Raw genomic sequence first — 23692 nt, 5'->3', positions numbered from 1 at the left:
TTTATTATTATCTAACTATTTATTAAATAGTTATCTATCCTATTTATTTATAATTATATATTTTATTTATTTATAGGCGTCCGTTCTTTATTTTATTATATAATCGTAGTTATATAATTTATTTATAGTTTTTTTATTCTGAGAAGAGTTATTTTAAGTCCACTACTTTTATATATATAGTATAGTAGCCGCTATAGGTCTTATAGGGCAGGCCCTAGCTTTATTATGCGTATTAGGTCGTAATATTATATAAGCTTACGTAAGCTATAAAAAGTATTAAAAAGTAACGGAATACTCTAGAATTTACTCGAAGTAGTATTATATACTACGATTACGTATTTACTTATATATATATTTATTAATTATATTATAATTAATAAATAATAGAATATTCTAATAGGAGGTTTTATACCTATATAAAGGCATCTTTTTACTTACTTAGACCTTTTATTAAATAAATAACTTCTTATATAGTAATCTAATTATATTACTCTTTTTAAATATATAAACTTTATTTATTACGCTTATTACCCCTTATATTTATATATTTTTATTTCTATATAAATATTTACTTTATTTACTCTTTTATAAAAATAACTTTTATAACCTCGTTATAAGCTACTGTACTAGATAATTACTATACTATATATATAAAAATAATAGATCTAAAATAACTCTTTTTAAAATAAAAAAATTATAAAATAAATTATATAATTATAATTATATAATAAAATAAAGAACGGACATTTATAAATAAATAGAACGAACCATTCTAAATAAATAAAATAAATAACTATTTAGTAAATAGTTAAATAATAATAAATAAAAATATTATAAAGGATATATTTAAAACCGAGACTTATATATAGTATATATTTAAGCCGGGTTTAAAATAAACTTTTTATAGCTTTTTTAATAATTAATTTAATATTAAGTTTTATAATTACTTTTAGCTATTTTTATTAAAAATCCCTTTTAATAAAGACTATAATTAATTATTAAAGCTTTATTTATTTTATAATTTATAAATATAATTTTTAAAAAGCTATTTATAATTATAATACTATTTATTTAGCTTTTATAGCTTTAACTTTCATTAATATATTTACTATAACCAGCTAACTATAATATCTAAATTTATATAAACGGACCTTTTATTTATTTATATTTAAAAAGAGATTGCGGGCTCTATTTATAATTTTCCTTTTCTATATATGTATAATAGATCTACTTCAACTATTAACCTTGTCGCGACCGAAAGGTTTTACTTACCTACTTATATACTAATAACTCCCTTTACTAGTGCGCCGCATCGCCGCTAAAGAGAAAATATAGGAACGATATAATAGAAGCTACTTAAAATTATAAAGTACTGAGACACGGGCTTAGTTAGGAGCCGCCGGTTTCATCTCAGCAACATTTCCATTCGAAAATTCCTCTTCAAAACACAGCGTCTAGACACCGAAAAACTAGCCGCAACACTACTATAAACCGAAACAATAATGTTTTTTTTTTCGTCTCGCCTCGACCAAAGATACAGCAGCGCCCAGTCAGCAGCGAGAAAGCCTAGAAAGCTTGGAAGGGCTCGCTGTCTAAGCCAGATCTTCGAGATGGCATGCGTGGTGACCCAGTCTGTGTGGAACGTATACAGGTTAAAAAGTCCATCAATGTCACCGCAAACACCTGATTGGCGACCCGGACGGAATACTTTACGCACCCCATTAATTATCCAAATGTGGGCAGGTTAGCCCCACGCGTGTGGCCTGGATGGTGCTGGACGGTAGACTTGAGCGGCCCTGCATCTACTTTGCGAAAAGAAGGACCAGCGAAGAGGAGTAGCAACTTTAACAGTAAAACCCCCAGAAATGCCACCCAAGGGGAAGTCACGGCACGCAAAAATCGCGGACTACTCGACTCCCGGCAAAGGACTTCACACGCGAGCAATTCGAAACCAAGAATAGCGATTGCCTTCCCATAACCTAGTGACATCTCCACGGGGTGCATCGCTTTGCGCTTTAGCATCAAGTCGCGTCGCTTTAAAAAGGCAGGAGCTCGCCCGGTCAGCAAGTAGTCTATCGTGCCGTATATAATTTGCTGCTCTTAATTGCGAGCACACGTCAATGTCTACAGGAGACCGTCGTGGCATTACCATTTGTCTGGCAACAAATTGCACGAAATGTAGATCAGGGGTTTCCCGCAGCATTGTTTACTGTGTATGATGTTAAAACCCAAATTTCAGTCGCTTTCTCCCAAGTCCCTACGTCACCATAAGATACAAGGATGTTTATCCACCCAATACCTAATCCACTTTCACCGTGGTAGTTTACGGATAGATCCATTCCACTTGGCGTAACGATCCACCAGTCCCAGTCGTCGAAGACATCTTGGTAATACCGCACGGAAACATGCACTAGGAGTGAAATTAGCTCAGCATTTCCAGCTTTGCATCATTCAGAACCAACCTCAAGCCTTCTTTGCCGCCCGGGCACGCGCCATGCGTGCCACTCTCGCTGCTTTGAGCTTCTCCCTCTTCTCCTTATTGGCGACCCTGACAGCACGCGCGTGAGCGGCTCGAGCTTGCTTTGCCTGCTGAAGATCGTCTGCGGTACCAGACATATTGGCGAATGCTGTGTTATGATGATGAATGAGAGTTGTTTGTTGAATTGGTGTAGGGAGGAGAAACGCTTGACGCGTCGTAACGCCTCGACGCGTCAACTTGAGTAGCCCCGGCTCACGGACCCCCCTCAGCCCTTGCTGACTCGGCCTTAGCCGGAGTTTCAACCGCGCCACACCTCTCCCGCCATACCTACCGGCCATCTTCCATGATAAAGTAGACGGAGAGGCGCGGCGTGGGTTATGCCGACCGGGGGGGTTAATGTGGATTTTTGCATGGTGCAGCCTCTGGGGATCCGGCCCCTCAAACGCACGCAAATTCCAGAATTGTGCCGCAGGAGAATAACCGGAGTCATTTCCGAGTCTCGCATCACCAAGCCTTTGCATATATTCTGCTCAGCTCATTCTATACAATTCTCGTCCTGTTACACAGCATGGATGGCTGTTTGGCCTAAGAACCCAGCCGGAAGCTGGCTTAAAGAACAGGATCCCAATCTCACAAGCAAGATTGGAGAACGACTTAGAGTTGAACGATGTGAAAAGCTGAGAACTGTCAACTAATAGTTAACTAATAGTTGCGGCCGTGCGAATAGAGCGGCTGCTCGAGGGTTTGGCGGTCTCGCTTTCTATCCAGAATTTCCTAGGCTTTTAACTGTCAAAAGTCCGACGGTCAAATCAGTCAAGTTCACTGTCTACGGCACATGCGGCATTCATGATGTGTCCCCGCTCGGAAGCCGGGTTTACGCCACCAGAGTCCAGGGCCAGTAACTTTCGGAAATCGAATCGAGATTCGGATCGGGATTTCCCATAGTTTTCCGTAAGGAACCACCAACCATTAGTAGTCTAGTATTATCTTGGACAGCGTCGTTCAAATTCATTCACCTAGACTAGCCAAGACTACACCCCATCCAATAAGTCGTCGATTGTGTTCACACGGGCCGTCACTTGAGCTGAACCCATTAACGGGAGGAGTCCCAGATTTCACTTGGAGCACTTAGATCAGGCAAGCCGTGAATGAATGTGTGCAGGCTCAGCGGCACACATTCAAGCATGGTTTCACCGATGAGGGTAAACCATGTATTATGGCTTGGGCACACGCATGGAAAAGTATCATTTGCCCATCGGCTTCCGTCTGCTCTAAACACCTGAACATACCACTTCTCCAATGCTTGAATTTTAGACCTTGGGTATCACTATCCAACTAATATTTTCCACACTTGACCCTTCTCGTCAACCACTTGACGTCGCTTGGACTGTCGTCGAACGTGTCGGCCCACCGCTGATTGACGAGATTGGCATTCTATCCGAAAAGTCGCCGTCGTAAGATGACGCGGTCGACTTCAGACGGAAGTCCCGAGGTTCTGAAATAACCTCAAACTCTCTTGTGACCCAGATCTTACTCAAGGCTCTCTGCGTGACTGGCCAAACAATCGGTATAGACGCGCAGACTGTTGCCAAATTCACTTCGACTGTTGCAAGTACGGCAGGCACACAGCCATACCAAGACGGATCGAGCGTGGGATATGTGCCTGCGGCTGTGTTGACGATGGAGACGAGACGACTGACGCCAATGGCAACGACACTATCGAGAAGATTAGCCACGTTCAAGTTAGGGAAGCTGACCGTCACTGCGTGGAGTCTTTGGAGGGACCTACATGTCTCCGAGAACAAAAAGAAAAACGACGCCGTAAATAGACCTCTTTTGAGCCGCGTGTTGCCAGGCCCAATGAAGCGGTAGACCGCACACCAGCACGTCGAGCACCATGTTCGTTGCAACATGGCTAACGTACGTCCTCCTGTAGATTCCAAGATCTGAAGAGCCGAACCCCCAGCGTGCTGTGGCCGGTTGCGTGAGTTCCCATTGAGACGAGACGGGGTCGCATGGAAACCAGGCGATGGTAGAGTACGCCAGACCCCACATCGCCGTGACGACGGCAACGATCATGGTCAGTCTAAATGACAGTGACCCGAACTCAAACATTGTAAGATACTGAGAGAGCAAGGCGAGTTTGATAAAAGTTGTGGCCATACAATACGCCGCGTTGCAGATGTAGAATATCTACCAAATGTCAGTATCCGCGCTTCATGTTTCTTATCATCAAGACTAACCTTTATGAATGCTTCCATACCAATCAGGCCAAGGCCCGCGAAATGCTTACCCAAACCATTGGAAAGAGCTTGAGAATCGTGTCAGATCACATCCGTCGCCTTAATTTGGGATCCATTGGGCTTACCTATGCACGTTGCTATAGACAGCAAGGTGGTTGTCATCTAGGAAAGAATAAGATAGACATGTCAGCATAAGGAGATGGAGACACTAAACTCCCTGAAGCTTATCAACAACTCACCAACACTATTATGAGGAAACCATCGTCCCAGCCAGGCCGATGGACCACGCAAAACCGGATGTATAAGCGGGCTAGACCACACAAGTACGCGAGAATCTGTAAATAAGCGTCAGATACCTCATGTTCGTCTTCAAGCAGTCTTTAAGCAATCTTCAAGCACAATGAAGATGTTGAGAAGAGGACGGCAGCATGGGTGGCATACCAGGAATACAATGATGATACCCAGCGCAGCTGGCTGACGATTAAGCAACGGAGTTTCGTCGTGGGCGGTTTCCATCGTTGTAAACACCACCGTAGCTTGTAGAAACAAGACAATATTAAGAGAATATCAATCCACAAGATGATGAGGTCAAGTGTGCAGTCAGCCTGCGAAGTCTAGCCCTTCCAAGAAACAAACATCTTCCCTGGAAGCGACTACGGAAGCCAGGAAAAATGCCAGGTAAGAGGGAAACCCTTTTATCTAACATTGCAAGAATTGCGGTTAATGCTCTGAACCATCCCTGTCACAATGACAATCCGCCGATGATTTAAACTCCAGCTTTTGTTTCGAGTAGTTCCACACAAAGTTTATCCCGATCATTAGCCCAGTTTGGGGGTTTGGTCGTTTCACCATTAGCTTTGGCATGCCAGCCCTGCGCGTGCATCACGGCCCTTGAACTATGCCTAGCCGAACCATTGGGCATTCGGACGTTGCATCGGCATACAGAAGGGTCGGTCTCCGACAAGCTCATTCTCTGGCTCACGCATTCTATGAGACAAGCCTGTAGCTAATGGTCTTGAATCTGGTCCAGGCTAGGGTAATTTCCACACCATGGTAACATCGTGGAAATTATTCTTCTGCAGTGTAACGTTGATGTCTTCATAGCTCCGGCTGATCCGCCTGCTTCAGGAGTCGCACCGTAATATAACCATCGGGGCTTCTCATCAATGAAAACCACCTGACAGCCTCAACTAAGCGAGATCAAGAACACCTAGTAGCCTTATGCCGCCCAAGATCTCTGGTATGATGTGATGAGAACTCGGAAGCGTGTGTCCAATTACGTCTTTGCCACGATGCTGCGGCACAAGCGAGGGAGGACCAGATTGTGAGCTGTGGTGAGGATGATTCTGTCTGTGGGATCTTTCATCCAGGGCCCGACAATGAACCCGCGTGGATCCACGTTGTTGCGCTTGGTCTTTCGTTGCTTCGACTGACACTTACGAGCCGTTGCGGCCCGGTCCTGCGTGGCGACATCACGGTTCCGTGTTCAGGTCAAGGGATGAGCTAGGTGCCACAGCTCTTAGCCCTTGCAAAAACCATCAAATGCTGCAGGGCAACATGCCCCGCAAAAATGCGAGGGGTTGACTTCATGTCGAATCTCGCTTGAGTCTCCGCATAATGACAAGTGTCGCACTGAGCAACGCACCGCTCTCTTTCATGGCTGCAGGCCAATATTTCTAACCATAAACTCTGGGTTGGAGTGTCGCAAGGCACTGGCCCTGCAGTCTGAAGATATCAAGGGGGGTTTGCCAGAAATACATTCCAACGTCGTAATTAGTGTCGAAGTGAGATAATGTACCCCCTAGACCAAATGGATTAAAAACTTTGGTTAGGAGGACCGGGCTACGAGCGGGCGGGACCGAAGCCTGTGGGCAGAGGCGGAGCCGAAAGGCGGCTTGAGCGCGTCCTAAGCCACTTGCTTTGAACCTCCGAAGGAGGAGTAGATCGCCGTGCGAACATCGGGATGTGCCAAAAGTAGTAGTGGATGGGCACTGATTCAATCCCACGATTTGATAATCACAGCAAATTGACAGACGACAGGCTCAGAAGAACCTGTGATCTATTCGAAAGCTTCAGGCATGTGTTTTCAAGGGTGTAGATTTTGTGATTTGCCTACCTTAGAATGGAAAACACGTGCATATCGCGTTGAGCGAAGTATTAATGCACACTGGGAACATCGAACCGATACCTGATCGCCACGATTGTTGAAAGTTAAATGCACGTATCCAACATTCTCTTCGAAATAAGCATAAATTGTGCGTTTCATTGTTTGAACCATGAAGTCCCCGAAAACTGTGTATGTGTGCTGTGCACGGCTTGCTTGCAATTAAGTTACGATGCCATTCAGAGATGCCTGGTTAATGTTTTGTCTCAATGATGAGATTATCAACTCGGAAATGATCACTAAATCTTAATTCACCAATATTACAGGTCAACACTGCGTTGTCAGTGCGGATTGCTGCCTGAGAGCTTCCACAAGTCTTTCCCGGATAGCCGAAAAACAACTCACGGACAGCGAAACTCTCATATTGCACGAAGCACGTGGTTTATTGTGCATGTGATGGTTGAACTAGACTAGGCATGGATCCCAGGAGACCTTATGTGCTTAAGTCAAGTAGATCAGTGCTCTTACAGGATACTGGATCCTTCCCGTTGTATTGTCTTCCGGGTTGTTACTTCAGGGTAATGCCAACGATAGCTCCATGTGTTCTACAATTTTCCCCGAAACCAAATTTGCCCCAACGAACTTGTCTGAAGTCAGCTGTACCGGAGCTGAAACGGATCAGCAAGCTAGATCTCTGTTGTTTCGCGGACTTACCCAATGAGTGCTCAGATCTGGGGTCTGAACGGTTCTACACAAGAGGTTGAGTTGGGTCTTGGGCTGTGTCTTGGGCTGGCAGGTCTTGGCCCCAACCTCTCCCCACGTTGCTCTCCACCTCACCTAGTACCCTTGCAGCCTTATCAGGTACAGCGCCTTGGCATCTTCTAGCTTTCTTGCCTGGACCCTGCATTGAGCATGTTGAACCGTGGCCTCGCGCAATCATACCCATACTTCGCCTCTCGCCATCCCGCTTCTCTTCGGACCCCCCAGTACACAGTTCACTTGCCCGGTTATCGTAAAACCACTCCTTGGAAGGCGTATGCATCATATCTTGACATTGCGATCACCCAAAAGCTTTTTGCCAATATCTTAAGCGACATCACGAGGCTTATATCATGTCGCTCATTAGCGGCATAAATGACATTAAGCACGAAGACCACTCCTCAAAACGGTCATTGCCGACGCGACAAGTCTCAATCTCTGGACGGATCCAAAGATGATCCACGGCTGGCTGATCACGCATTTTGGAACTGTAGCCATTCTTCGACCAGGATCCAAAAGCTCCGCAAACGCAATCTTAGCCTATGCAAGGAACGCTCGCTGCACGTTGATCGATGCTGAAAACTTTTAGCGGCGAAATCCTTACTTTCTCAATGTGGACCTCAAAAGCCACCTCCAAACGCCAGCGTAACATTATTTCGACAACCGCTGAAGCTGGGCCTGACGGTTTCAGGAGCTTCAGTGTGTTTGCCCGAGTTGTTTGTGGTGATAGTGGACGTCTAATCTACCTCTCAGGTACCTGCACTAGGGCGGAGTACTCTGCTTACCTTCGTACCTGCCGTCGCAGTGACGGAGGCGACGATTGATAGCATAAGGCGTTCGGATCTGGGTGAGAAATCTTGCGGAAGGACAAGTAGTCGGGCTCTTGGTTGGTATGCTGGGCACCTTGGACATCACCCATCTACTAAATACAATTGTGCGAACAGTCTCTGCGGGCCTTCTTTTAGAAATTGAGCTTATTTTCCGACTTCATTATTTATCTTACTGAACTCTAGGTTCTGTCAATTCACTTCATGTTAACATACTCCGTACCAATCTACCTTGTATTAACCCAAACTTGTACCAATATTATTAAGTTTGAAATAGTACGCTGTGCCTGTGGCAATCGAGGGAGCTAGCCGGGCAATCTTGTTGTTATTTTGGGAAGTCTGTACATGCTCGGAAACTCCTTCGACTAATTGGAGCTAAATCCTGACTTCTGGATGGAGAAGTTGATGCCATTTATTATCGCGGTGTATAATGTCAGATTGACGTTGCAATTCAGGATCTGGGTTTGGTTACTCCTGCCGTGCATCGCATTTATGAGCTCCCAGTTTGCAATCGTGAGGTCGAGCTACTCGCGGGAAAAATTCATGTGATAATTCAATGGAGGGTTTTCTGCCAAGAGCCTGGCTGTGTTGGTTGAATCAAAAATGAGGGCGTCTTACTTTAACCGTCTTCTAGCTACAATGTCAGGGTAACCCGGGTAGTTTGTTGAAAGCGGCTACTCCCTTGGCTTCCTTGTCTAAATCTATTTTTCATCCCACTTTGCTTCCACGATTCCAGCACAGTACTCAACCCCGATCGGTGATAAAGCTCGAGTGAGGGAGCAATGCCATTTGACAAAATTGCCAAATCAAGGGAGAAGCTAATGGAGAGACATCTTACCTGAAGTGGATTAATCAGAGACACTCAGACCTAAAAGAGAAACAAGCCAAGCAGACAGAGTAGAAGATTGTAGTCACTCATACTTAACTATCCTACTTTTGGAAGGCATTTTTACAAGGGGTGCACCTTCCCGCCGACTTTGGGCGCATCCTCTTGTCCCTTTCTCGGGTAGTATGTGCGCAGCGCGGCTACTTGAACTTTCTCCGTCCTCATTTCCATCTTGCTGACCAATGCTTCCCTCTGACCCTTTCCAACACCTCTACAAAGGGAAATTGCCGAAAAGACGCCACTGGTCGAATCCGAGTTCAGGTTCCTTTCCTAGTGGCAAATTCAATTTGGTCACCAGTCAAGCCACGAACTCTATCGGAATACACTGTCGCTCAGAATCCAGCACCCGAAACCAACATCACTATTAGATGAGCCTCCGCCAGTATGAACCGCGCTCCCATCATCGTACCCATTTGGGAGCCTGTAGCGCCGATCAGCCTCCAGAGATTTCCAATCACAGTTCCCATCTGGCAGTCAACGCCTGTTCCGTCAAATAAGCCATATCAGCATAGTCAGATAAACGCCGAACATATCGCAGACATCGCCGGGAAACTTTGCCAAGCGGCGCGATCGCCTAGAGTGGTAGACGTCACCTACTACGTGGGTCTATGGGAGGAATTGCACGACTGTCATTGGAATTACATGCGTAGGCAAAACACAGAGGAGTCGATTCAATGCTGGCCGGAATACATTAAGGCCAAGTTCGGGAACAGAACTGACGCCGTCTTGGAAATGATCTACCGAGATCATGTTAACGCAGTCAAATCAAGCTCAGAATGGAAGCTCTTAATAAGGTTCGACCGAGTTCGTGGCTGGCTCGGCCTTAGTGGACCTTCCATGTTTCTTCAACTTGGCCCAGAAGTCGCGATTTCCTCAAAGGCCCTCAAGATAATCCTGAAGCTTCTCAACCACCCCAATGCGCCGAACTTCTCAGGTGCCGAGATTCTGGCTGAAATGTACCACGTCATGATGCAACGAAACAAAATGTCAGACACATCAACTTACCCGGCACTTCGAGACGTACAACAGGCCCAAGGTATCTTGTGAATTAACTCTCAATGGTCGTTATGCAAAAGACTAACAAAATCCCAGCCGTGATCCTTCGACACTATCGCTCATAGCCACAGGGAGCTGTTCAAGATGAGTAGGCTGGGGTAGGACAGTCACTCGAGGAGACGGAGGAGGTTTGGAATTTCCTGAGTCATCGAATAGCCTTTGGACTCGATCAGAGAGCCAAAAGAAACCAAGTCGGAAGTAACGAGGCCAAGCTGGACCAAAAATAGTTTGTATGCGAGATTTACCGAGATTTAAGCCTAACATGGTCCCCCAACGAGACGTGCACATGCGAGTGTTGTAAATATATTGAGAATCTAGACTGCATCTGTCACTATAACATTCTACTGATGAGTGATAAAGGTTGCTTGAGTACTTAGACTAAGAACTCAGTAGATTCCTGGTCAGATAAGATCACAAGCCTACCAAGCACTGAGCTAACTTTGATTCTCAGTCGTGTCTCTACATAGTGCGATCACACCTTGATCGCGGCATCTCCTGCCAGTCTCCTCGATACATCTTGTGAAAGGTATATCACATGAACTCGTAAGCCAAGAATACGAAAGCAATCTTATTCCCATCAAGTATCCTCACTTTGGGAGGGTTGCCGCTATATGTGGAAAAGGAGGTTTCTCTCATCTTGAGCCTAGAGGAGGTTCCAGGAAGTTCACGACACAATTTCTTCATAAGAAGGATAAATATAAAACAGCATACAATAGACGAGGGTTTTTACTCTTGCATCTGATCGCAGACTATACAAAATCAAGAGTCAACAGTGTGTCGGATACATGTATCCCGCAGATCTTTAACACTATGTATATGAACCTGCCGTTTTCATTTTCATTACTAAGCATTAATTGTTGCTTGAAACGCGGAAACAAGCTTTGAACCCGTATTCAATAACTCTCCTAAGTAGTCATGAGATGTTCTATAATATTAAAACTGTAATGAAGGATTGAAAAGGAGATTTTTAAACCTCAGGCTTTTCTTTCAAACTGTTTTCTTATTCGAGAAACAAACAAGACATAGAGTTTGTGATGTGATTGATACTTACGAAAGCCATAGCTCTGAGATTAGACTTGTGTTATGATTAAGCCCTCAAAAAGCAACTCACAAGAAGTTGGAACGACGAGTATGAAGCTAATAGTGCAATTTGAAGATGTCGTGCTCGTTTTCATCGCTATAGCTGATTACAATCTAGTGATGCGAAAAGTCCATCCGGAGAATAGAAGTTTTGAAGCGAGCCAACTCGCTTAGATTACGCTGACTTCAGAGACAGCGTAATATTGACTCTTTCTTGATCCATAGGAATTTCCATCCACCGCGGGCGACCTTAACGTTATTGCCACTGTACTCCCAGGATACCTGTGCCGAATCCGTCCAGACAGTAGCGTTCATCGCCTTTGGAGCGTCTATAAGCTGAGACAATGTCATAGAGATGGACTTGACATTGACATTATAAACAATCGCTCAATGACACCCACATCAACCGTGATCAAGACTGCCAGGGGACCGATGAAGACCGTCTTCCTGACAGGGTCGCGAGGTTCAACCATAACGTTCGATCCATCGATTGAAATTTTTCCACCATAAGCAACGAGACCGACTTGCTCATCTTCGGCCACGTATGTTCCAGAGCTAAGTGCCATTCCAAGGAATCCCGGGCCGTAGTCGGCAGTGAAACCATCCCATTGCAAGGTGTCGGGGAACGAATGGAAACTGGCGCTCGGACAACCGGCTTCATTGATGTTCGAAAGAGGAGCAAAGCTTCCGCCATGACCGGTGCGTAGAAGATAGGAGTCGGAAGGGTCGTCGCGAAATGCCGAGAGTTAGACCTGGGAGTTTAAAGCGGAACCGTAGTGATGTATCTGGCGTTCAAGCCTTCGCACCTTTCCGGCAATACTGAAGTCGTGGCATTAGATCCGATTCCATGTAGCTGCGGAAAGTTGGAACCCTAGCGATGGGGAAACTTACTCAAAATCCCAGTATCGAGGAGCGTTACCATTTCAGCCCCAGTGTGGAACATTAGGAGTGAAGCCAAGTACGGTGTCAACTGCTCGTTTTGCTAAATCTTTAAAACCGAAATGTCTGCAGGAAAAGTGTTAGTTGGGCCAGGGCCGTACGTGTTTGGAGTAAATTTTACAATCTTACCTCGCCCATTGGTAGACGCCCTCTTGGGCAGTGGGGTCCCAGGCCATTTCACTCCCGAATGGGGCGTCAACAGAGTCCCAATGCTCGACGCGAGTCTTCATAAGCACTTCCAGAGTAGCTGCTTCATCATTGAACCCTTCACGGAGTAGATCAGTCATGATGACGCTCCACACGGTCTCCCATCAAGCCCATCTCCACCCACGCAACACCGCCACCTGAAATGCGGAGCGCCGTCCGGTAGGCTTTTCGAGATACCAGGTCCAGTCTTGGCTGACCAGCTCCGGGTAGGCTCGCCCAACTCTGTAAAGGGACCATTATGCCGCCGAGGGGGGAACATAGTTATAGGCTCTGTCGGTCGCGTATGACCGGTCTTTGTTCCAGGACGACCACGAGATCCAGTCAAAACTCTCGTACGTGAATCCTGGGACCTCGGCTGGCTCGTAGAAGAAGAGAGAGTTCCGCACGGCGTAGTCGTCTTGTTGGATATACCCCCAGACTACATTGTTCACAAACTCGTCAATAATCCGAACTTCATCGTCGTTAGGGTAAATAGCTTGCTTGACACTAGCCGCGATGTAAGCTCCAGCTCCACCCTCGTCGCTAAGTCCGGGTACCCAGGCTCTGGGATCTTGTGTCACCATCGACATGCTTTGGCAATCGTAGGTTATAATTGAGGGCGCACGACCAAAAGGATCAGACTCATCGGTAAAGTGTGCTTCGGTCGTGAGAAAATGCCCCATGGCCTGGATAGTTTCAGGAGCGGGCTTCGTGATGTAGTAATGAATCGTCTGAACTTCTCCATCACGGTACGTCACAGTCACTCGCGCTCTACCCCAGGCAGCCTCTCCAGGCGTCAAGGTATAAGCAGCTTTTTTCGTCAGGGCCACACACAGCGATCCCTGAGGGTCGACAGAGATATTGGCAACGGGAGAATCAGCCTGAAGGAACAACCTTCCTAGCAGATCCCTAGGAAGAATGTAGCCCGGGATGCTGACGACTGTGGGGTGACCAGTCTTCCGGACAGTCTTGTCAAATCCCCGCACACCTTCAGGAACGACACTGAACCTTACGCCGAATTGAAGAGTTGAACCCGGGCTCAGCTCTCGCGAAGAAGGTGGATTCCAAGGTTGTGCCTTCTGAACAGCCCACTCGTTCTCTGCCCATGCTTTCGTGAGGACTTGCCATTCGTAGAACGCTTCAAACGTCTGAGTGCCATACCAGGATCCTTCGTAACCCCATTCTAAAAGATTGCGAGCTTCCATGGGTGAATTAGTGACGGTGAGGGCTGTAACAACTAAGGCTGGCCCTTTGCCTTTGATAGGGGTGACGCGAATTTGGCCAGAATCCATGCCGATGCACGGCTCAGAAAGAGAACAGGCGACCATGGCGTATGCAGGATGGTGATGCGTAAAAATGCTGTTGAACTCGGCAGGGAAGCCAAGACTGCCAATCTCAATGGTGGAATTGCCGGTTTTACTCAAGTTGAACCGTAGCGCGAGATCGCCGTCGAGGTTGAGCCATTCGCGAGTCACTTTGAGAGGTCCAGAAGGAAGCGTGGACGACAGATCCGCAGCGGCAAGGACATCGTTGCTCTGAGATAGAGCAATGATAGGCTTGCGCTGCTGAGAAGAGTCCCCATCAATCCAAGTTTTGTCGCCTTGAGTGCGATATCGATAGGTAATATCGCCCCAGTGGTATTGTCCATTACGGGGTCGGTTTCCCAAAATGTCAAAAGGAAGAAAGTCAAAGTCGTCTCCGATGGGCTTTAAAGATGCCAAAACCTGAGCGTCCCGCACGAATCGAGCTTTGAAGTTGGATGTCTCGACATCCACAAAGCCGTTGATTGTGCCAAGATCATCCTGTCCAAAGACGGTACCAAAGAAGATGATTAGATAGAGGTAAAGTAGTACGTGTAGCTGTGATTTATTCGTTTTTGTCATGGGTTAAAGTGGGCTGCGCTATAGTAGAAGATTGCTGTGGTTCCAAGAGTGAATGTAGCTCGTTGTATTACGGCAGGAAACTAATTACTTATAGAAAAGGGGACCTACGACACCAATGGAAGATTGGCGCGGATGACCTGTTAGCGAGTGGAGATGATGATCTCGTGGCGCGTCGCCAGAAAATAATACATGCGCACAAGCTGGATTTCGAGATCGCTCGTCTTGGTTCGATAGTGTCATACTGAAGAATTGGGACCAATGACTGCATCGTGGCGGTGAGAAATGATCAATGCGAAAACATATCTCCTCTAACCCTGTGGGCTCGGAAACCGCATTGTGCCGATTGGATCGGGTTCTTCACCTGTGTATTGGGCACCATGCAGGAATGATCATCTAGGAAGTGAAGGGTCGCTAGGTGTTGCACTTCCGTGAAGTCGGTATTAGGTTCTTGAGGCCGGAAACGCCAACTTCTGGTTGGAGCATTTTGGCGATCTGCCATGCCACACAAGCGGCCCAGACTGCATGCCTTAGATGGTTGCCAGTCTATGCGCTTGCGTTACACGAACTTCTTCTAAATTTGGAAGGAAAAGTTCCTGAGAGTCAGGCTTTTCAAAACGCGCGCTGGCTTGGAAACATCTTAGAACTGGCTTTTGTTTGGTGTAATTTACTGTTCGACAGTCAACTACGATAGGAGTTTTGTGAGGTGTCAGTTTGCACGACTGCAAGTTAGCTTCAAATGAAGAGGTATTAATCAGGAGTTTCGCCAGTGTATTTACAATAATGAGATGGTATCGCTAAACTCTCTCCAAGCACCGGCCACGGTATCTTGGCGCCACGCAGAACAGCCTCAGCTGTGTTTCACCCAGTGCCTCCACCCCCACCACCACCCCCACCCCCACGTCCACCTCCATTCCCCCGCCTGTCTGTTTCTTCAAAGTCAAAGTCCAGAAATGGAGCTCCAATTACATTCAAAAAGACATCGTAAAAACCGTCTGTGGCTCTAGCAAGTGATACTGCACGAGCAATTTAGAAGGTGCCATGAATTCCTGCCATCAAGAGTTTTACACTTCATCTGACGCCATATTCATTTATGTCGGGGCGATGCAGGCTTCGTAAGCCTTTTCCACCTAAGCGACGTCAGCTAATGACGATACTGCCGGAATGCAGCCAGGTAACATAAGACATGTTTGCAAATACTTTGGTGTAGCGTGACCGTTGGTCACGTCTCGCGATGCACGCCCAGGCGATAGATGTGTCAGGATGCTTCACTGTCAAATTCTATCAAGGGAACTTAGTTCGCATAAAAACAAAATAATGACTACTAGAATCTGCTTCCAAACCAACGGCACGGAATCAGTTGTCCCTGCATGAAACAAAAAGTAGTTCATATTTCGCATAACCAGCATAGAGTCGGACCACCGCCTACGCCGCCATCCAACTGGCCTGGAGACTGCCTGCTTTGCTTCCTCCACCACCATAACGCCGTCACTCAAGCGCATGTCGGCTAAAGAAAAACCTCCTCTTTCCCGGCTATGCCATCCCTCTCCCTTCTCTCAAAGACGTTTATCAGATGTTTGTGTCACACGTCGCGCGTGAGGATCATGGTAATCAAACAGCGACCGGCCTGATTCAAGGGCTTCTACCACCACTCAGGCTATGGTTTCATTGTACATTGTTCATATGACATCAAGGAGTCTGAGGGTGGTCAATACTTCAATTGCCTGGAGTGGTCTAAGTGGAACTGGTGATTCGGAAGTCAATTAAAACACAATTCGGCAATTGGTCAAAAAAAAAAGGTGGACTCTGAAGTTTGGAGCAAGGTATGGACTGCTTCAACTCCTTTCTCGTTGTCGGGGCTTCGTATTGCGAACCTCACTTTTCAATCCCATCGTCAACTTGAAAGACATTCACTCTCATGGGCAAGCGTATTATCTTTACAGGCGGTTCCGGCGTCGCTGGCCGCTGGGCAATCCAAGAGCTTCTACGCGAAGGCCACGAGGTGATGAATCTCGACATTGCCCCTCTCGACAACCCCGCAGTTCATACGATGAGGTGCGACGTCAGCGATGCCGGCCAAGTGTACAGCGCGCTTCACTCCCAATTACGGCTCAGCCAGCCTCTTGAGAAGTCTTCGGTTCCTGATGCGGTCATTCACTTTGCCGGATACGCCCGACCTCTGCTCGCTCCAGATAGCGAAGTTTTCAAGACAAACGTGAACAGCATCCACAATGTAATCGAGGCTGCATGCAAGTTAGGCGTCAAGAAAATAATCTTGGCGAGTAGTGTCTGCGTCTACGGAGTCACGTTCGCAGAAGAGCGTCGGAAATTCATCTCGTTCCCGATCGACGAGGAGGTCGACTGCAATCCCACCGACCCTTACGCACTTTCCAAGGTCGTTGGAGAAACTATTGCGAGGAGCTTTGCAAGTCGGTTCGGGGTTGATATCTACTGCCTCCGTATCGGAGCTGTCATTGAGCCTGAGAAGTATGCCGAAAACTTTTCTGGTTACATCAACCAGCCGGAGTCTTGGGATGTCCACGGATGGTCCTACATAGATGCCAGAGATCTTGGCCAGATGTGCCATCTTGGTATTGAGAGAGACGGCCTGGGCTGGCAAGTCTTTAATGCGACGAATAACAACATCACAAACACCGAAAACACAACGGCGTTCTTGAGCCGCATTAGTCCATCAACGCCTTTCACTCGGGAGATGGGTGAGCGCGAGGCCCCGATGTCGAATAAGAAAATCCAAGCCTTGTTGGGATTTAGGGAGGAACACCCGTGGACGAGACACATTCCCATCACCAAAAAGACTGTGTAAGGGACAAGCAAAGAGGATTTGTGAAAACGAGGGTCATTAGCCAGCGGCGATCATGTTACGCCTTACGCTGATTTCCACTTCAATTCTCATTGGTAAAAGACTTCTTTTGGCTGTTTATAACAAGATACCATCCGAGTTCCTTTGTGATGTTGCTATCTCCTGATATCTTGAGAAATCAAGAACCCGCAAAGTATGCCGGACTTATGCCCGAGTTGGTGCGGGGTTCACCCCCAACACTTAACAGCATGGCTTGCTCCACTGCACCGCCTTCTGAAGTTCCAACAAATCAAATCCGACCTATTTCGATTAGTCGTCACTTTTCTGTGGAGAGGCTCCATCAAAAACTGAGCTTTCTCTTCGTAAACCAACATTGCGTACATCTAGTAGTCTTTGATTAGGGAAACACTGATATCGTGAGGAAATCGGTTGGGTTATACCCAGACTACCCCGCACCCCACGTTGTGTGGATGTTTGTCTGTAGCCGAACCGACCAGGAAATGTTGGAACTGCTCATTATACCTCGGTAACTTGACTTTTTTGATATTCTGACCATTCCTCACTTGCAAAATCACTTTTGAGTCGATTGTCTTGGCCTCTAATCCTCGTCGAGTCGTTGCAGATCATTCAAGATGACTTCAAATTTCGATGCGGTTCATCCCGCTGCCGGAGAAGATCAAGGACACCACGACCCTCGATATGTCGAGTTCCCCATTGCGCCGAATGATGCCACCTGGGAGGATGGACAACCGGTCCTTAACAAGTATTCCACATTTCTCACTCGCGAACATGACTTCCCTGGTGCTAAGGAAAGACATCGCCCCGACTGGTATCTTCTGTGAATTCAGACTAACATCGGTGACTCTTGCAGGCCATGCTGTATGCTGCAGGAGTTCCCAACGAGGAGAGGATGCAGAGGAGTCCTCAGGTTGGTGTTGCTTCAGTATGGTGGGAGGGGAACCCGTGCAATATGCACCTGCTAGACTTGGGAAAGACCATCAAGGATGCCATTGAGAAGAAGGGGTACATCGCCTGGCAATACAGCACTTTGGGCGTGTCAGATGGTATTGCCCAAGGCAATGAAGGCATGAGGTTCTCTCTACAGTCACGCGAGCTCATTGCAGACAACATCGAAACCATCACCTGTGCGCAGGCACACGACGCCACTGTAGCCATACCCGGGTGCGATAAGAACATGCCAGGCTGCGTCATGGCAGTTGCAAGGCACAATCGTCCATCTGTCATTGTCTATGGAGGCACTGTTGCTGGTGGGTACTGCGAGGTGTTGAAAAAGCCCATCGACATTGTGACTTGCTACGAAGCTCAGGGTGCCTACCTGTTCGGCACGCTGGGCTCTTGGTCCGGCGACAAGTCTGTCACGCCCGAGGAAATTCTGTCATCTATCGAAAAGGGAGCTGTTCCCGGTCCAGGTGCGTGCGGTGGCATGTACACTGCGAATAGCTTGGCTACAATCATTGAAACTCTGGGTCTATCGGTCACTGGCTCATCGAGTACTCCGGCAGCTTCTCCAATCAAGATGAGAGAAGCAGTCAAGGTTGCTGATGCTATTGGAGTTTGCTTGCGTCGCAACATCCGGCCGAGGGACATACTCACCAAAGCGTCATTTGAGAATGCTCTCGTCATTACGATGGCACTAGGAGGATCCACCAACTCCGTTCTACATACTCTCGCAATGGCCAGAGCAGCTGAGGTGCCCCTAAATCTTGAGGACTTCCAACGAGTCTCTCGCAAGACGCCCTTCATTGCTAATCTGAAACCGAGCGGTAAATACGTCATCGAAGACCTCTTCCATATCGGTGGAGTACCATCAGTCACCAAGCTTCTCATTGCAGGGGGTCTCCTCAACGGAAAGACGCTTACGGTCACTGGGAAGACTCTCGAGGAGAACGTTACCTCGTGGCCATCTTTGCCACTTGAACAGGACATTATCCGGCCGCTCTCCGACCCCATCAAGCCCGCTGGACACCTCGTCGTGCTACATGGAAATATTGCTCCAGGCGGTGCAGTGGCCAAGATCACCGGGAAAGAGGGACTTCGCTTCGAGGGCGAGGCACGCTGCTTCAACAAGGAGTCCGAGCTTGTCACGGAGCTCAACGTCGGCAACATTCCGAGGGACAGAAACATTGTCCTTGTCGTCCGCTACGAAGGGCCGAAGGGCGGTCCCGGCATGCCTGAACAGCTCAAGGCATCCGCGACTCTGATTGGAGCCAACCTCAAAAATGTGGCGCTTATCACCGATGGCAGATATTCTGGCGCCAGTCACGGCTTCATCGTGGGCCATATTGTCCCTGAGGCAGCTGTTGGCGGGCCCATCGCCGCTATTAAGGACGGAGATATAATCTCAATCGATGCTGAAACGTGTACGATTAGTATGAATGTAGCTGACGCCGACGTCAAGGAGAGACTGCGTCAGTGGAAAGCTCCCAGGCCTCCCGTGACAAGAGGCACTCTGGCCAAGTATGCTCATTTAGTATCCAGCGCCTCAGATGGTGCCGTGACCGACTTGTTCTAGACTGGTCTGTAATGTACAAGCTACCGTATGCATTGAGTTTTTGTCGGCTTTTTGTTTGACCATGGTTATTGTTTCTCTTCCCAGACTGTCTGCGAAACCGTCTTCAGCTTGCCCATCTCGGGCACCTTAACGTGCGATTACAACGCCATCACGGGCTTCTCGCCGACTTGACCCCCACGATAGCCTCCACGTAGCAGGGTAATGCCACGATGCGGGGTTGGACATCCATTGTGAGATTTACCCCATCCAGCAACAGATTCTTCTGAGTCGTTAATGGCTCAGCTCGGTCAAGATTAGTTAGGTAGTTGATAAGATCGAGGCAGGTATATGTGGCTTTCATGACATCAATGTCCCATTCTGAAGTCGCGAGACTATGTGAACGCGGTCAGAAAAAGTATCTGATGACGGAAAATTGTCGCATCAAGTCGTAAAGGTGAGTTGGCCCATGTTCTGAACGTAAGGCCAGCCCTTTTCCGCCTAGAGCTCTTTTTACAGAATCTTCTACTCCGTACCTATCGCCCAAATAATTTCAACTCCAAATAACGAGCAGGCAGATAGGCCACAGCAGTAACAACAAGCGTCATTTCGTTGGCAATATCACCCCCAGATTCGCCAATCAAGCCGCCAAGAGGACCCACAAACCAAGTCTCGACCATGCCCATGCACCATGCGACCACCCCGATCAAAAAGGCGACACTAGCTCCGATGCCAAGAGGCAAGCGGCTCGGGTCGTTCCAACCATCGAGATCGTAATTGGCAAAGTCTCCACGTCGAAAGATGGAATGTTCCATAAGCAGGATGACAAAGTAGCTCGTGCACCAATAGCCCAGCAAGCTGAGGAAGTTTTGCAAATAGGTGTTTAGCTGGCTGCGACCACCGAGAGCCAGACCAATCACAATAGCAAAGCAGAGGAAAGTCCAAAGAAACCGGGGTATTCGGGCGAAAGGACGAGCCATTTGCTGGAATGAGATGGCCGCAGAGTAGAGGGAGATGATGTTGGTGTTGATGCCACTGAAGGAAAAAATGACGAGTAGAAACTTGGCGAATCCGCGCGGGTGCAGCATGTCTCGGATCAGGAATCCAAGACCCTGGTTCTCATATGCGTCTTTCCAGGCCGTCTGGTTGTTCAGGGAGCTGGCCGCCACGGCGCCGGCAGTCATGCCAATGGAGGTGGGAATGGCAATGCCGAGTGTCGTGAGTGCAAAAACTTTGAACCTGGATACATTGGTCGGGTACTGGACGTAGTAGTCGGACACCATGGTGGCCCATGATGCAGAACTTCCATAAACGACGGCAAGAAGTGAGAGGGCGCTGGCAGAAAGGTCGGCGCCCGTGACCTGGGCCGGCGTGACGTCGTCGGCATACGGGCCAACCATGTCAAAGATGATCATGAATATAATGAAGTAGGTGAGCCATGCGTAGCGCTCATAGATCAAGATGCAGCGCAGACCGAGAAAGCTGACCAAAAGAGATACGATGGCGATGATGATGACACCGACGACTAGCGAAATGCGACCATCGGCCACGGCGGTCAGAGCTAATCCGCCACTGATGGAACCGACCGATGCCCATCCAAGCTGTTCCAGGCCGTTCAGGAAGGCAATGAGTTTGTTTGGCCACCAGCCAAAGCTGAATCGTGAGACGGAGATTTGACGCAAACCGGTTGCTGCACCAAACGTGGCACAGTACCCAGACACGGCGCCGCCGAGGATGGAACCAAAGATGTAGATGGGAATGGCCCGCTGCAAATCAAGACCAAACTCCCAGCCAAGAAAGCCAGTGGCAAAACAGCTGATGCCCATGGTACCACTTGCCCACAGAAGAGCCATGGTCAGCTCCTCGTGCCACTTGACGGGCTTCTTGTCAGCGTCCGTCTTGCGGTCAATGGCATGCGCCTCGATCCCCAGGGCTTTATCCATTCTACCCTCAAAGCGTCGCAAAGCCGCCAGAATGCCGTTCTCCCTCGGAAGGTCGCCGCTGCCCGCCTCAAGACAAGCCTGGGGCGACGTCTTTTCGCCTCTGCCTTTCTCTTCGAAGCGTTCCATGGCGAAAGGCCGTCGTCGTGACCCGAATTTTCGTTCTCAGTGTCGATTTGGAGTAAGTCGCAAAAGGACTGGGGTTGACAAAAGCACCAACGGTTAAAAAAGACCCGGTCAATGAGGCTGCAAGTCTCTTGGCACAAACAGGCCGCCAAGGCGGGGATCTCACATTATATTGAATTGCCTAGCCGCCGCCCAGCCGGAGCACTTGTACGCATACAATTTTTCAACATTCTCCTGGTGGGCTCATCTTCAATGCTACCCACCTTCCCGGGTGGACGCCCTAACGCCTGGCGGAAGTGATTTGCGGGTTTCCAGATTGTCGCGTGCGTACCCCACACCACCTCACATCGCGCATTCTTCGTTGAGTCCAGTCTGCTTGGAGTAAGGCACCCTACAGTATCGACTTGCGGCGTATCCGTCCGCTGCTAGACACTAGAACTTCAATCCTCATATTTCTTTGATCTTCGCTTCCTTTGGTATCTTCCTGTTAAGCCCAACTCCTGTTGAATCTGACTTGGAAGGGCTCAAGCCGCGGTTGGGCGACTCTCGACTAAAAATATTCGGGTTATCCGGCATCAGCCCAAGAATTGGCGATTGAGGGCTGAGCGCCACTCATTCTCCAATATGTATATGAATGTTCAAAAAACACTTGATCGTCAGTCGAGTTGCAGTCGCACCGGCGAAGGCCCAGCTAGGTAAACCCGAAAGCTTACCCCGTAATTATGCAGGAGGGGGGGAAGGAGCTATGGGATACCACTATCTTCGATCCACTAATAGCTGATAGCAGAACGGCACAATGGCATGCCAGTTCGGGAGAGAAGTCATCTAATATGTGGTAACTTAGCACCTTGCGATATGAGGATTGCGCTTATCTGTGAGATGCCGCGCGGACAAGGCCGATTGTGGGGGCAATCCGGGTCTTATCTCGGCTATCACGGCAGATATTAGGTAGTTCCACTTCACGGAACTTTTGCAGCGTGTCCTGAGAGAGGCTGTGCGGTACGGATATGTCGGGCTCCATACCGTTAAGAGATTCACTTACGCTGAAATTTGAAGGAGGCTGGCCGGCTCAAAAGCTGAGCAGAGGATTATAGTAATCAATCTGTCATGCAGATGGCACATACGACCACACCCATTGGAAAACTCGGGATCCCGTCCGCTCTCCCATAGATACGTCAATGAGGGCCGGATTAGTAGTTGGGTCGCTGACGACCAGCGAATACCTGGTGTTGCATGTTTTTGAAACTGATTTCTGATCGAATTAACATCGGTACCTTCTCCTGGTCTATTGTCTTAGGGACACAGCTTCATGGGTACGTTACTCAACGAGTATGTATATGCTACAGAGCATTTGCACAGTATTTTATTAGACAGAGACTATAGATGGCTCAGCGCGATCATGATGTTGTTGGGTATCGGTTGGCATAAGAAATCTGTGGCGAAGAATGAGAGTGACAAAGACATGATCCCTTCTCTGCCTATTGCTATCCTTTACCAAGGCAGCCTTTTGGCCGACACGACGTGTTATATACACATCAATGTGTTATAGTTGTAGACGGGGAAATATACAGGGGAAGCCCATCGATTCCTCTGAAGTAGAGGTAGGCAAGGAACTGTTTGCTGTCCCTCGTTCCTCAATCCCTTTTCTCCTTACTTCCCAGTATCTCAACATCAAGAATCCAGGCACTTGGTGATTTTTGCTTCAAGTCAGCTGCACTATACGCCCAATGCCGGATGGTCAAATTCATGTAACTGGCATGGTCGTCACGTCACCATGAAGCACCAGAAGACGATGTCCGTACTGTACGAAAAGCCAGGTCTTCATTTTCTAATGAGACCTTAAGAATATGATACTAC

The 23692-nt window shown here is 47.9% G+C and overlaps 7 protein-coding genes across 7 annotated transcripts; 3 read left to right on the top strand and 4 right to left on the bottom strand.

Moving 5' to 3' along the window:
* Positions 1 to 3729: 3729 nt before the first annotated feature.
* BDZ83DRAFT_686111 (uncharacterized protein) lies at positions 3730 to 5472 on the bottom strand. Its single transcript, XM_060511258.1, has 6 exons — positions 5164 to 5472; positions 4962 to 5057; positions 4848 to 4884; positions 4723 to 4790; positions 4269 to 4672; positions 3730 to 4195 (listed from the first exon to the last, which is right to left on the bottom strand). The coding sequence occupies exons 1-6, from the start codon at positions 5236 to 5238 to the stop codon at positions 3844 to 3846; spliced, it is 1032 nt and encodes a 343-aa protein (XP_060357439.1). The 5' UTR covers positions 5239 to 5472; the 3' UTR covers positions 3730 to 3843.
* Positions 5473 to 9454: 3982 nt separating this feature from the next.
* On the top strand, positions 9455 to 10665 carry BDZ83DRAFT_224868 (uncharacterized protein). Its single transcript, XM_060501764.1, has 2 exons — positions 9455 to 10334; positions 10391 to 10665. The coding sequence occupies exons 1-2, from the start codon at positions 9683 to 9685 to the stop codon at positions 10417 to 10419; spliced, it is 681 nt and encodes a 226-aa protein (XP_060357438.1). The 5' UTR covers positions 9455 to 9682; the 3' UTR covers positions 10420 to 10665.
* A 955-nt stretch (positions 10666 to 11620) lies between these two features.
* BDZ83DRAFT_725016 (uncharacterized protein) lies at positions 11621 to 14941 on the bottom strand (the record flags this gene model as incomplete). The annotated part of the gene is made up of 8 exons (XM_060512712.1): positions 11621 to 11794; positions 11836 to 12089; position 12305; positions 12376 to 12439; positions 12503 to 12678; positions 12718 to 12802; positions 12869 to 14361; positions 14804 to 14941. The coding sequence occupies 8 exons, from the start codon at positions 14939 to 14941 to the stop codon at positions 11621 to 11623; spliced, it is 2385 nt and encodes a 794-aa protein (XP_060357437.1).
* A 1416-nt stretch (positions 14942 to 16357) lies between these two features.
* BDZ83DRAFT_594906 (NAD dependent epimerase/dehydratase) lies at positions 16358 to 17263 on the top strand (the record flags this gene model as incomplete). Its single annotated transcript, XM_060506746.1, has 1 exon — positions 16358 to 17263. The coding sequence occupies one exon, from the start codon at positions 16358 to 16360 to the stop codon at positions 17261 to 17263; it is 906 nt and encodes a 301-aa protein (XP_060357436.1).
* Positions 17264 to 17892: 629 nt separating this feature from the next.
* Positions 17893 to 19793, top strand: BDZ83DRAFT_758760 (putative mitochondrial dihydroxy acid dehydratase; the record flags this gene model as incomplete). The annotated part of the gene is made up of 2 exons (XM_060515084.1): positions 17893 to 18012; positions 18132 to 19793. 2 exons carry the CDS (start codon positions 17893 to 17895, stop codon positions 19791 to 19793), a joined length of 1782 nt encoding a protein of 593 aa, XP_060357435.1.
* Positions 19794 to 20305: 512 nt separating this feature from the next.
* BDZ83DRAFT_594907 (permease for cytosine/purines, uracil, thiamine, allantoin-domain-containing protein) lies at positions 20306 to 21838 on the bottom strand (the record flags this gene model as incomplete). The annotated part of the gene is made up of 1 exon (XM_060506747.1): positions 20306 to 21838. The coding sequence occupies one exon, from the start codon at positions 21836 to 21838 to the stop codon at positions 20306 to 20308; it is 1533 nt and encodes a 510-aa protein (XP_060357434.1).
* A 766-nt stretch (positions 21839 to 22604) lies between these two features.
* Positions 22605 to 22981, bottom strand: BDZ83DRAFT_644548 (uncharacterized protein). Its single transcript, XM_060509761.1, has 2 exons — positions 22895 to 22981; positions 22605 to 22834 (listed from the first exon to the last, which is right to left on the bottom strand). Exons 1-2 carry the CDS (start codon positions 22955 to 22957, stop codon positions 22676 to 22678), a joined length of 222 nt encoding a protein of 73 aa, XP_060357433.1. The 5' UTR covers positions 22958 to 22981; the 3' UTR covers positions 22605 to 22675.
* Between the last annotated feature and the right edge of the window lie 711 nt (positions 22982 to 23692).

Source organism: Colletotrichum acutatum, assembly GCF_030867785.1.
Source record: "Colletotrichum acutatum strain CBS 112980 chromosome Unknown BDZ83scaffold_263, whole genome shotgun sequence".
In the NCBI taxonomy this organism is placed as follows: Eukaryota; Fungi; Ascomycota; class Sordariomycetes; order Glomerellales; family Glomerellaceae; genus Colletotrichum; species Colletotrichum acutatum.
The sequence above is the reverse complement of the archived record's forward strand: the minus strand, read 5'-3'. Positions and strand labels throughout refer to the sequence as shown.

Bases quoted from the DNA above. Each gene is read 5' to 3' on its own strand.
- BDZ83DRAFT_224868 (XM_060501764.1), top strand. From the start codon at position 9,683: ATGAACCGCGCTCCCATCATCGTACCCATTTGGGAGCCTGTAGCGCCG. The intron at 10,335-10,390 runs GTATCTTGTGAA...ACAAAATCCCAG, and splicing joins AGACGTACAACAGGCCCAAG to CCGTGATCCTTCGACACTAT.
- BDZ83DRAFT_686111 (XM_060511258.1), bottom strand. From the start codon at position 5,238: ATGGAAACCGCCCACGACGAAACTCCGTTGCTTAATCGTCAGCCAGCT. The intron at 4,885-4,961 runs GTGAGTTGTTGA...ATTCTTTCCTAG, and splicing joins GTTTCCTCATAATAGTGTTG to ATGACAACCACCTTGCTGTC. The intron at 4,673-4,722 runs GTTAGTCTTGAT...GACATTTGGTAG, and splicing joins GTATGGAAGCATTCATAAAG to ATATTCTACATCTGCAACGC.
- BDZ83DRAFT_644548 (XM_060509761.1), bottom strand. From the start codon at position 22,957: ATGTGCCATCTGCATGACAGATTGATTACTATAATCCTCTGCTCAGCT. The intron at 22,835-22,894 runs CTCCTTCAAATT...ACATATCCGTAC, and splicing joins CAGCTTTTGAGCCGGCCAGC to CGCACAGCCTCTCTCAGGAC.